The sequence below is a fragment of the Musca vetustissima genome, unplaced genomic scaffold, assembly GCF_032173495.1.
Source record: "Musca vetustissima isolate MV318-11 ecotype Yass unplaced genomic scaffold, APGP_CSIRO_Mvet_v1 utg3678, whole genome shotgun sequence".
NCBI lineage: Eukaryota > Metazoa > Arthropoda > Insecta > Diptera > Muscidae > Musca > Musca vetustissima.
In genome coordinates, this window is record NW_026878205.1 from 842,773 (window position 1) to 855,931 (window position 13,159).

Consider the following 13,159-nt stretch of genomic DNA (forward strand, 5'->3'; position numbering starts at 1 on the left):
GAGCAAGCTCGTCGGCTATCTCATTCCCTTCAATATCGTTATGTCCTGGAACCCAGCATAACCCAACTATTTGACGTATATCATTCAGAGCGGTCTTACAATCATGAACTGCTTTCGAGTTTATAGTATGCGACTTCACCGCTTTCAGGGCCGCCTGACTATCTACGTAAATAGTCACCGGTCCTGTAAAGTCTGTATTAAGTGCTTTTACTATCTCGGCCGCTTTCGTGATTGCAAGAATCTCTGCTTGAAAAACGCTACAATCATTGTTGAGTTTATATGAGTTTCGTATACCTAATTCCCTGCAGTAGACGCCTGCGCCAGTGCCTTCTTCCATCTTGGACCCGTCTGTGAAGATTGACAGACCTGGCAGAGGTAGGGAGCCACTAGTCCAGGATTCCCTGTTAGGAAATTCGACTTTAATGTCATTAAAATCCCTGTGGGGGGGAATATAATCACTGATATGACTATCCCCCCTAAAAAGGTCATAACTTGACGTTATGTTTAGAATGCTGGCATGACCATAGCTCCGCGATTTCAAGGCATCTGTTTCCCGGAGTCTCAGGGCACACCTAGCAGCCTGGAATTTGATCAGAATGTCCAATGGTTGGAGATTCAAGATTGCGTTCAAGGCTGCTTGTGGTGTGCTTCTTAATGCTCCAGTGATCAGAATTGAAGCCGATCGCTGTACTAAGCTCAGTCTTGTCAGCAGCTTCTTTTTATTCACCCCCTGCCACCAGACAGACATCCATAGGTAAGTATGGGTAAGACAATCGTCGTATACAGCCAGTGTATAATTCCGGGTCTCAATCCCCAACTCTTGCCTATGGAGTTCTTGCATGAATAGAGTGCCATCAAACCCTTCTTAGAGCGTTCCTCGACATTCCTATTCCACAGTAACTTGCGGTCAAGGACAGTGCCAAGATATTTAGCTTCATCAGAGAGAGTTAATGTCACTCCACCAAGTGATGGCAGACGGAAACTAGGAACTTTGTATTTCCTAGTGAAGAGTACCAGTTCGGTTTTTGTGGGGTTTACACCAAGACCTTTGGTGCAAGCCCAATTTGACAGGGTTGAAAGAGCACCCTCCAGGATGTCTGATATTGTCGTAATAAACTTACCCCCAACCAACAAGACTACATCATCGGCATAGGCTACAACCTTTATCCTGAGATGATTGAATTTCATAAGTATCTCATTTATCACCAGAAGCCACAAAAGGGGGGAAAGAACTCCACCCTGAGGTGTGCCTCTGTTGACAGATTTCCTCACGGAACTCTCTCCTAGGGATGAGTTGATAATTCTGCTTTCCAGCATTCTATCAATCCATTCCGTAAGGAGTGGTTTCCATAATGTCATCCTCGTCCGACAAGAGAGAGTCATCCCAGAGCTGATTTGGGATGCTCTCCTGACTGAGGCGGAAGGAGCCGGTTTCCTCTAGAAGGTCGAGGAGAAGATTCGACTGCCTCTCCAGGCTCGCATTTACGTCATCGAGAGATGGACAGGTGGCTAAAGATAGGTCCAGGGGAATTGCTTGGGTCGTCAACACTTTGGGGGAATCATTGATGTCTGACCTTGTAGAGTTCGAGACTGAGGGTGCCAAGGCAGCCACACCAACATCAGTCGAAGGTTCGCATTCATTGTTGTTTTGTTTTTTGGGGGGGGGTGTATTAAAAATTGGCTCCATAAGAAGTGTTGTTAGTGAGGATTTGAGGTCGACCATGGCATAGCCTCTTACCATGGAAAGGACTTGGCAACTAAGCCTGAAACACTTGTTGAGGCGCCCAGGTATCAACAAGGCTCCGTTCTAATACAGTCGGTACCCTGACTGCAAACCGTGGAACGCTGATAGGCACGAGGTCGCATGACACCCCAGCGTTAGGGGAGACACTTTAAGAAGGTAGTGTCCCAAACCTTGAGATGGATATATGGGAGGGGCGCCATTCTCGCCTCGTCGACTCAGGGATCATTGGCACTCGGTCATTTCCTCCGAGACTCTCCCCCTGAGCCCGCTGATTGTCCGCGACTGTTTATTGGTTATTAACAGTTACCCAACGAATGGTGTTGGGCTTTCCACTATCCGCAACCTGTGGACGCGTCCGATAGCATTCAGCTTTGCTCCCCGTAGGCGGAGATGTAGTATGTTTACATTTAACCGGATTTCATTAACCCAGTGGGTTTCAATTGTCAATTCCTTTGCATATATGTCAAATAAATCCTCATAAACTAGGTTAACCCGGTAAAAAGTTCTAATGTATATGCCGTTTAATGTCTGATCCAGAACCCGCAATAATGTACAAATTTTTACTACGTTAATAATTTGCCCTTTATTATACCCATTATTTGCAATTTGTTGTTCGTTGAACAATTATACAAACATATTCTTTTTTATCCACAATAACAGTACGTTTACATTTAACCGGATTTCGTTAACCCAGTGGGTTTAAATTGTCAATTCCTTTGCATATATGTCAAATAAATCCTCATAAAGTAGGTTAACCCAGTAAAAAGTTCTAATGTATATGCCGTTTAACACTTATGTTCCCGTACTGCAAGAATCTACTAATTATTATTATTTTTCTGATATCATAAAGGAAAAAATGTTATCGTAGTAAAAATTTTACATTCTTGCAGGTTCTGGAACAGACCAATAATTGTTCTGTTCCCGTACTGCAAGAATCTAATATTTTTGTACTACGATAACACTTTTTTTCCTTTATGGTATCAAAAAATAGTAAAAACTCGTAGATTCTTGCAGTATAGGAACAGACCAAATATAATTTACATTAGGTTGGGGCAAAAGAAATCCATTATTTTTATATGAACTAACTAACATGCTTCGGAATGTCTGACTTGGGCCAAATATGGACCGTTTTGTTGTATGATTTGTAGCCGTTTTAAAGCCATTTCTCGATCATTTCTACGATTTTTTCGACGACCGGCCTATCTGTGCGAAGTGCATCTTAAACATTAAAAATTCCTGAACGGAATCTTCGAAAATAAAATTGCACATAACTGACTGCTACAGTATCGGAACCATAAACACCATTCACAATTTTAGTCGATTGGCTTGCATTTTCGCCTCTGTTAAAGAAAAACTGTAAAATGTACTGACTTTTCTATATGTTCTAACTCACAACTGAATGCACCAAACAAAAAATAAAATATTTTTTTACTACAAAACGAGCATAAATCTGAAATTGTTTGATCGATATTTTACAATAGCTCTATCAGTACAGCCATCTGCCGAAAAAATAATGGATTTCTTTTTCCCCAACCTAATATATATTTATTGGTTTAAACCTTAAATCTTGGAACTTTACACTTTATGTTCAGCTGTATATGTATAAACATATGTCCCTCCTATGTATATGAGGGACGCAATGTTTTTCCGGCTTTATATATTTTAATTCGTTATCAGTGTCTACAAATATTACTGTAATTCTGTTCGACTACAATATATGTATAGCCGTATGTATTCAATGCATCTGTTATAAGGTGTTATTGTCAACAATTTGAAAAAATGATAGGATCGAAAGTTCGAAACTTAAACAAATACATATATGGGGTTTCAGAGAAATAGAAAGAAACGACACCTTATTTGCAATATATGCATTCAATAAAATACACTTGACTAATATTTGTTTATGATATATTTCGAACAAAATAAGCGCTGTTTAAATATTTTTTATATTTTATACCTACACACATATATTCTTGTGAGTATTGCTCATACTAACTTTTCCACACAGATCAGAATCATTTTCCATAAAGGCATCAAATCGTAATCTAATACCAAAAATATATACATATTTCAAATCAGTAAAAACGGGTGTGCTGTTTTTTTAAATTCTACATATTTTGTTTATTGAAAAATGTGTTGTCATTCCCCTCCCATCTTGTGTGAGAGCAGATATTTTTTTTCAGATTATTTGAAGAGATAAGAATATGTAAGCTTATACTTATTTTCCCAAAGGTATACCATGCATTTAGTTAGTTGAATACTTCTTGAGGCTACGGAAGTGACTAGAAGGAGAGCGTGCAAGCTGAACATTTTATATTATTCCTTTGCGGTTTTCATTTTTGGTTTTCTTTACAAAAACAAAACAAAAGCCATAACCAGTGATAAGGTTAGCTGTCTTTTCCGCATATAAAATGGTGGTAGCTGGGTTTCTGCTCTGGTAGTCTTCAAACAATATTCATCGTCGCAATTTGTTAAGCTATAGTCAAAGTGTTAGTCACACAAAATGGAAGTACCACCACCGGCGTGTTTAAAACGTTCTTTATACGTTCCCAATAAAACGTTAATGGGTCCAGGACCCTCAAATTGTTCACAGCGTGTTTTAACAAGCCTTATGAATCCAGTATTGGGACATTTACATCCAGAATGTTTAGAGGTAATATTATTAAAATAATTACAGTTTGATTGATATTAATTTAATATTATGTATGTGTGTATATGAAATTATAATAATAAGTGAAAATTGTATTTCATAACTAAAATGTTATAACGTATGTCAACAAATCTCTTAATTTTTTTCTCACAATAATTAGGGATTATGTGTTTGTATGAGATCTTAACGAGATGCTTGATAACAAATGTCTTATCTCTTATAATAAGGCAGGGACACTTAAGAGTAAATAAATCGCAAAATAAAAACAAATTAGCGGTTGAGTTCTAAAATGTCTTAATATAAATATTTCATGTAGCGTACACAACAAATCATAATTCTAATACAGAGTTAACCAGCCAATGTTAATTTAATTTATTATTTTCATTTGTCCCCGATTTTCAACATTAAAAGTGTTATGGGAATGACAAGAAATGCATTTCTACAAAAAAATATGTGTTTTATAGCTGAACTACTTAGTGGAATATTGTTGTATGATTTTATCATTCGAAATTCAGAACTTGATTCATAAAACATATCATATACCCATGGTATTATTATTACAAGGTGGGGCACAGCTACCAACTGATTACAACTCTTTCTCAAGGTGGTTTGTTCCATCAAATCAAAATGCATATTTTGTGTATGTGCGTGTATTGTTTTGAACAATATGTTAAATATATTGAACAATTTTCAAATTTAATTGAAATGAAAATTAGGTTTTTAACGCGTCCGTCTGGAAGTAATTACTTTGTTATGGATGAAACAAATATTTCAGGGTATTCCCTACATAGTTGTTTTTTTGTTATTCAACTGTCCTACCTTGTAGTACTGTGCCATGTCCTGTACCTACATTTTATTTATATGGTGTTTACATATTAATGAATTATTACAACTATTCTAGTACATATTAACTTTAGTCCGGGTAGTTAAACTATACACATTATTCGTATCCCCAAATTGTGGAGGAAATATGCATTGTCCGTCCGTGATAAAATGTGTTTTTATATTTATGAAAATAGCTCCAATTTTTATAGGTAGGATTAAATATATACATACATATGAATTGGTAGCGCCAGACAAACGATAAGAATAAACACATTAGCCCCATTAATAATCTGTTCAATTATTCTTTTATTTATGGGTCTGTTGCAGATAATGGATGAAATAAAGGAGGGCATCAAGTACGTTTTTCAGACAAAGAATGATGCTACAATGTGCATAAGTGGTTCAGGTCATGCCGGCATGGAAGCAGCTTTATGTAATCTAATAGAAGATGGCGATGTTGTTTTGCTTGGAACCACTGGATTGTGGGGTCACCGAGCTGCAGAAATGGCCAAACGTTATGGCGGCGATGTCCGTTTCGTAGAATCACGTTTTGGTCGTTCATTGAAGTTGGATGAAATTGAATTTGCATTTGAAGGCCATAAACCGAATATTTTCTTTTTGGCCCAGGGTGATTCCTCTACGGGCATTTTACAACGCCAACTGAAAGAAATAGGAGAGATTTGCCGCAAATATAATTGTCTTTTTGTTGTCGATACTGTGGCGTCCTTGGGTGGTACCGAATTCTACATGGACAATTGGTCGGTCGATGTGGCCTATACTGGGTCACAAAAAGTTTTGGGAGCTCCACCCGGTATTACACCAATATCGTTTAGCAAACGTGCTATGCAACACATTGTCGAACGTAAGACAAAAGTCAAGGTATACTATTTCGATGCCACTCTCATTGGCCAGTACTGGAATTGTTTTGGAGGCTCCAGAATTTATCATCATACCATTTCTTCTACATTGTTGTATGGCCTGCGAGAAAGTTTAGCCCAACTTTGTGCCCAAGGACTAACGTCGGTCATAATGCGACATGAGCAATGTTCGTATCGTCTGCAACATGGAATAAGTGAACTCGGTCTGGAAATGTTTGTGCCGAATGCCAATGATAGATTGCCTACTGTGAACACCATTAAAGTTCCTGCTGGAGTTGATTGGCGTAAAGTAGCTGAATATACAATGCGAAAGTATGTAAACTGAATAGTATGTATCTTTATAGTATATTATTTGAATCATCTTTTATTCATTGTAGATACAATTTGGAGATAAGCGGTGGATTAGGACCGACTGTAGAGCAGGTGTTCCGCATCGGCTTAATGGGTGAAAATGCCACGTTTGAAAGAGTTGATTTAGTATTGAATGTGTTGCACGAAGCTATACAAAGTTGTAAGCGAGATGTCAATGAAAAATCAAAAATATAAACTACGAAATTTAATATATTCGTATATTCTTATAATATAATTAATAATCCGTCAACCACAATTATATAAAATACTTATTATTGTATATAAATTGATATACCTATTACTAATAAAACAATTTACTAATCCATTTATCAAATGATAAATATTTTTATTATTACACAACTAAATAGAAACCGAACAAAAATAAAGGTAAATTGAAGTAATAAATGTCTAGCAAGGATATTTTAAAAATGAATTTGTTTGTCGTTTCCAATATTAATTATTATTTGTTAGAATGTTATTTTAGATGTTAATGACAATAATATATATAGATTAATCGAATGAATAAAAAATAAAATAATAAAATTGTTGACAATTAAAAATTTTGCAATAAATTGTTGACAATTATTTTGCAATAACTGAGCGAGGTTAAAAACTAAATAACACTAGACACGTTAACTAAATGTGTTTTAAAATGCCCATCATTTAAAAGAATGATGTTATTCCCTTACCCTTCGGCGGACAATGCCATTCATTCCCACTAATAAATAGTTGTTTTTTATAAAAACAACAAACTGGGATTCCTGACTATCTTGCAAAAACAATATATATATATGTATATATAATGAAATGATTTATAAATTATAAATAAATTTTGACGTGAATAAATCGTACCTAACCAGGGCTGCCAGATTTTTTTTTTTGAAAATCGTCAAAATGACGATTTTTTTATCAAAAATCGTCAAAAATTTAAATACGCACATTTAGATATATTTACATATATTTTTTTATTAAAAGGAACATAAAAGAGGTATTCAATTTATTAAACACGTTTTTTAAGCTAATCAAGAAATTCATTTATTTTATAAATAAATATTTGAATAGTCATTTCGACTTTAATAAAGTCATTTCAACATGTCGGTTTTAATTAACGTATCATAACAATTTGTTTTGTTAACTTTTAAATAATCTTTGGTATAAATTTCTCCATTGAATCCTTATTGGGGGAATTTCGACTTTTCGTTTTATTAAGATTTACTTGGCTGAAAACACGCTCAACATTTCCTGAGGAATGGGGTAATACCATTACCTTCTGTACAAATTTAGTTATTATAGGAAAAACATATGAACCATCACCACGTTTCAAATCAAATATTGCATTCCAAAAACGAAATAGATCGGTTTCATCATTTTCACAAATCAAAATCAAACAACCTTAGTTCGCGAAGTTCTGAATCCAATTTTTGTTTTCATCTTCGTTCACAAAATGTGGAAATTCTTTAAGGATATCGAAAAATGAATTATTCTTTTCATTACTAATATACGTGGGACTTATCATAGATACAATTTTAAAAATGCTTTCAAATCGAATCTTTTTAAAATTGTAATAACTTTGTATAAATTGAAACTTAAATTGAATATAACAACTTTTCCGTTCACCAATTTTCTTCAATTTGCCCGTGTCAAAAACAACAACCGTTAACTTTTATTTGTTTTGTTGATGTCTACCCAGAGAACGGCACAGCTGATTGGTAGTTTTTCATCTATCTGGGTAAACGTAAACTGTTGTTGGCTTTGTAACAATACAAAGTATACCTCACACACATATCCAAATATTCATATTCTTTTTACTTTTTCTTTCGCTTTATACATTTTTGATGTTGCCATAACAAAAAGAATCCAAATATTGCAATATTACTAAAATGACTAAAAATGAATCTTTCTAAGCAGTGCCAGATTAACGGCATAATCAAGGCTTTAACGACATATTTTTTTATATCAATTGAAAGACATAGCTCTGTGTTATAAAATTTCCTTAACATAAAGTTAACTCTATATGAGCAAATATGATGTTCAAAAGAAAAACCAAAATAAAAGACATCCAAAGCACCTCATACTGTCAACAAATTCAATTTGTGCGTTATTATATCTAACCTCAATACCAGAAGCAACAAAGGACATGGATTTCGTCTTATTTACATTAATATACAATTTATTTTCCATCACCCAATCTGCCAACGTTGAACTGGCATGATTTACAACATTTTGCATCACATCAAGGGCAACAAAATCAAACGATTTTCATCTATACTGTAATATATTATATTACAGTCAAACATTGTGTATAAGACTTGGGCATAACAAGCCACAATATACAAAATTTAATTTATAAGCTGCTATAATTGTAACATGATTGAAACCTTAATGAGTTAGATGTGTTTGAAACAAATAAGTTAGATATGTAAATGTTCTGCCATATTAGAAATATATCTATGAAGATACACACTTCCACCAACAAATTATCTCCTCCCAATGTTTTTATTAATAAGAAATGTAAGAAAAATATGAATTTGAAACAATCTAAACATGTTTTAAATGAACTGTATAAATATAAAGAAATGTGTGTGTGTGTGTTCGCTTTTTATTTTTAAGCAAACCAACTAATTCACATTTTTATGTTGTTTTAAAATTTAAAAACGACATAGATTTTTGCTTGAGATATTTTCCAGGGAGTAATCAATCACACGTCTAAACAAACAATGCTCCTTCAATTGTATTCTCCCCAAAGTGGAGACGTATAATAATTGTGAAGCTAAAGATTTTCATTCAGAATGTTTCTCGAGTAGCACTTAGAAGAAGAAGGGTTTTGGTTTGCTCCAGCATTCAAAGACGAGTTTTGTCGGTATTGTGTTAAATTTCCGACTAAGCCAAATTTTGTGATAGATTGTCTCTTACTCTGTTAAAAAAAATTTAGAATCGTCCGTAATCCAAATGTTTAAAACAAATTGTCAATAAATAAAACGTCGGTAGTGAAGGTGAAACAATATTCCTACAATGGCCTTTTTGGCTTTGTTGCACAAAAAGCGAAATAAATTAAATTTCCTGACAAGTTTAATTCTTATGAATATAAAATTCTCCAAATTTGTATGTATATGTTACATTAGAATTTAGAAAATATAAAAAAATGGAAAACATGAATTAAAAGTAAATATATCTGGGTTCATACTATAGTCAGGAGAAATATAATTAGTTTTTCTATTTAGATCTATATGAGATTCACGCAAATACGTTACAATTTTGGTGTAAAACAAGAAACAGTTTGAAAAAATAAACTCTGTTGATATAAATTAAGAATAGTGCTGTATGAACGGGTTAATTCATGTACGTAATTCTGAGAGCGAACTACGTTGTTCGAATGCCCATAAGAACATGGCATTAAATTCATTTGCAATTCAAATTTTAAAATTAAAAAAAAGGTTCTCAAATTCCAAATGAAATAAAATTTTTAAATTACAAGTGAAATATTTATGCTTCCTTTAACTCTGTATATACTTTTTATTTTTATAGCTTGGTCATTGCATGTATGCCCTAAAAGAGATTAAACTATTTTTATACAATTGCCATCTCCTTCCTCCCATGATAAATAACAAAACACATTTATAGAGATATTTGTTTTAAAACTAAATTTAGTTTTATTTTCTTTTCATAAATCAAACTTTAAAACAGTTCTTTCTCATGTACTGTTTGATTTTATTAATCAAATCAAATAAAAACTAAAAATCACACAGATGTTTTAACCTTGTTTCTGAGCGAGCTCACGGGCCTTGGCGCGTTCCAACTTGGCAATGCGAGCCAAACTCTTGGAGCCCAAGATACCACCACCCCAGTGTCTGCGGATTTCATCATGACGATCATTGTAGTTGGTCTTGATGGCTTCGACAATCTTGCCGAAGTTAGCCTTGTCGTTGGCTTCAACGTTGGTCAAGGCCAAGGCAGTGCAGGTCTTGCGACGGACCAACATACCGAGACGAGCCTTGCCCTTAACAATGCAGTATGGGACACCCATTTTGCGGCACAAAGCAGGCAAGAACAATACCAACTGTAATAGAAAAGAAGGAGATACTTGTATTAAACTGTTACCAAAAAATGCGGGCATACATAAAAAAAAACATTTTATTCTTCGTTGCTAAATCAGCATGTCAATTTTCCACAATTCGAAAGAATCTCGTAAGATTCAAACACTTCAGTTGAAGAAATTCAAGTTTAACATCATATGTAAACAACGAATCACTAATGTTTATGACGCAAAGTCTATTGTTTATATTGTGGCTTGAAGCCGGTCTTACCTCAAGAGGATCAACATCGTGAGCGATGACGACCAATTGGGCCTTCTTTTGTTCAACCAACTTGGTGACAGTGTTGGTACCGGCACGCACAAAGGTAGGCTTCTTCTTGGGTTGGACATCCTTGCCCTTAGCCTTGGCTTCGGCGATCTTCTTCAAGCGTTGCTTCTTAGCAATGGCTGATTCGGGGCGGTATTTCTCCAACAACTTGAACATCTTGACGGCGGTGGTCTTGTCAAGAGTTTGGCTGAATTGGTGGATTGGTGGTGGGACCTTCAAACGCTTTTGCAAAACAGCCTTTTGGCGTTGGATACGGATGTACTTGGGCCATCTGACGAAGCGAGACAAATCTCTCTTGGGTTGGACATTTTGACCTGCAACAAAAAACAATTACATTTACATATTGTTTAATAATTCACTTTTGTTCTCCGTCAAAACTTACCGATGCCAAAGTTCTTGGGACGCTTCTCAAAAAGTTGATTAACGACTTTCTTGACAACAGGTTTCTTAACAGCCAAAGGAGCTGGGGCAACCTTCTTGGTCACTGGCTTCTTCTTTGGTCTGGGCTATAAAACACAACAGTAAACAAACACTGGGATAAGTAAACCAACATTCCGCACTTAATTCACTGTGCACCATAACAATTTCTTCACAAAATTTATTAAAAACTGGAGTGCACCGGGTAAACATACCTTCTTAACAACCATGGTGATATTTTTATTCAAAGATGTTTATGAAAAAAGCAGATATTGGCGCGGGCCTAAATCGACCAGCCTTATTCTCTGCCTGTCAAAAAGGAAAGGAGTTGAGACAACGGAAACGCTGTACATGTCAGCGAAATGTCAAAATATTCCACATGTGCGCCATCTGACAACAAATTATCGTTTGAATATGTCATAAATACAACACTGTAACAATAATGAACACAGCCACAAGATAGAACATAAAGCACGAGCGAACTTACGTAGCGTAAAGCAGATAAGTTTTCTACAAAAAAAAAAAAAATGATTGAATTGAATTGAATTAAATTGACTTCTGACTACTCGTTTTGATAATTCAAATTGTTTTTGTCTATATATATACATATATATAACATTAGCTTTCCCGCATTCTGCCAAAATGGTCAAGTTTTCTTATTGCAATTTTTGTATTTAAAATGACCATAGCATCCTAAATATATATATATATAAACTTGTAAATCTACTCGATTTCTATATACGTCACCTTAATCATGTTCACAAATCCAGTGTGAAGATTAATTGAAATTTGAGATCGAGTGGATTTCGTAAATCCATTTGAAGCACATTTACGTACAATACAAATATCAGGATATAGGATTCATTTACTCAAACCTGCATAATATTCGTCGTTTATCATACAATGATTAAATGATTTCTTTAAGTAGTCATATCCTACCACTATATTCTACAGTTAAACGGCATATACACTAGAACTTACAGGGTTAACCAACTTTATGAGGATTTATTTGACCTATATACAAAGGAATTGACAATTGACAATTAACGAAATCCGGTTAAATGTAAACGTACTATAATACCATATCTACGTAAGATGTATTGCTGTAATATTTATTTACCAAATTTTATTCGTAAGCGACTTGCTTTTGCATTGCTTATGTCTCGTATTAGCAACTGCCTTGAGGTAGTTTCTGGTGGCAGTCAAGAGAACATGAAGAAAATTGCAAAACTTTACAATTTGGTTCTGCGCTTTCTTATATGTTTAAAGCGAAGGGATCAAGTTACAAATTATTCATTACAATTTTTGGGTGTAGCCATGGTATTCCCTACTGGATTTTGGAAAGAAATCATAAACTTTCATTCATTTACCGACTTCCTTCATCTTTGAGTATATTTTCGTACCTTTCAACAATCTTTAAAAATGAGTACATTGCGTTTGCTATGAACCAAGAGTGATCTACTTTTTACAAGAGGCTGAACAAATTGTAAATAATACTTTTGTAAATTATTATTATTATATTTGGGGAACCAGTTAACTCTGTTATCAATATTGTTAAGTTTTTAATTATTGGTACTGATTGTACGGCAAGAATATACTACTTTTTACTACGATAACGAAATTTCTTTTATGATGTCAAAGAAAAAATCTAGTAGATTCTTGCAGTACGGGAACAGATCATATATTAGAATTTATTGTAATGTAATTATTTTGCATTATTCTGTATGAAATAAAATAAATAAATGAGCGCCAATTATTTTAAAAACAAAATACTATACCATACAATCCAGTTGTTGTGCCATAAAGTACTAACATCAGTACTATCATCAGATTTCTCTACTTTTCAAAAATGCATAACCCCTTTTGTTTTTTTTTTAATTATAATAATTTTTATTATAACTTTAAAAATCTTAAAATGTCATCAGCTGTCATA

The 13,159-nt window shown here is 34.3% G+C and overlaps 2 protein-coding genes across 2 annotated transcripts; one reads left to right on the forward strand and one right to left on the reverse strand.

The window, feature by feature from the left end:
- The first annotated feature begins 4,247 nt into the window (after positions 1 to 4,247).
- On the forward strand, positions 4,248 to 6,643 carry LOC133323012 (alanine--glyoxylate aminotransferase). The gene is made up of 3 exons (XM_061531967.1): positions 4,248 to 4,397; positions 5,547 to 6,409; positions 6,475 to 6,643. The coding sequence occupies exons 1-3, from the start codon at positions 4,248 to 4,250 to the stop codon at positions 6,641 to 6,643; spliced, it is 1,182 nt and encodes a 393-aa protein (XP_061387951.1).
- A 3,435-nt stretch (positions 6,644 to 10,078) lies between these two features.
- LOC133323033 (large ribosomal subunit protein eL8) lies at positions 10,079 to 11,602 on the reverse strand. Its single transcript, XM_061531991.1, has 4 exons — positions 11,442 to 11,602; positions 11,192 to 11,315; positions 10,753 to 11,123; positions 10,079 to 10,505 (listed from the first exon to the last, which is right to left on the reverse strand). Exons 1-4 carry the CDS (start codon positions 11,454 to 11,456, stop codon positions 10,200 to 10,202), a joined length of 816 nt encoding a protein of 271 aa, XP_061387975.1. The 5' UTR covers positions 11,457 to 11,602; the 3' UTR covers positions 10,079 to 10,199.
- Positions 11,603 to 13,159: the final 1,557 nt, after the last annotated feature.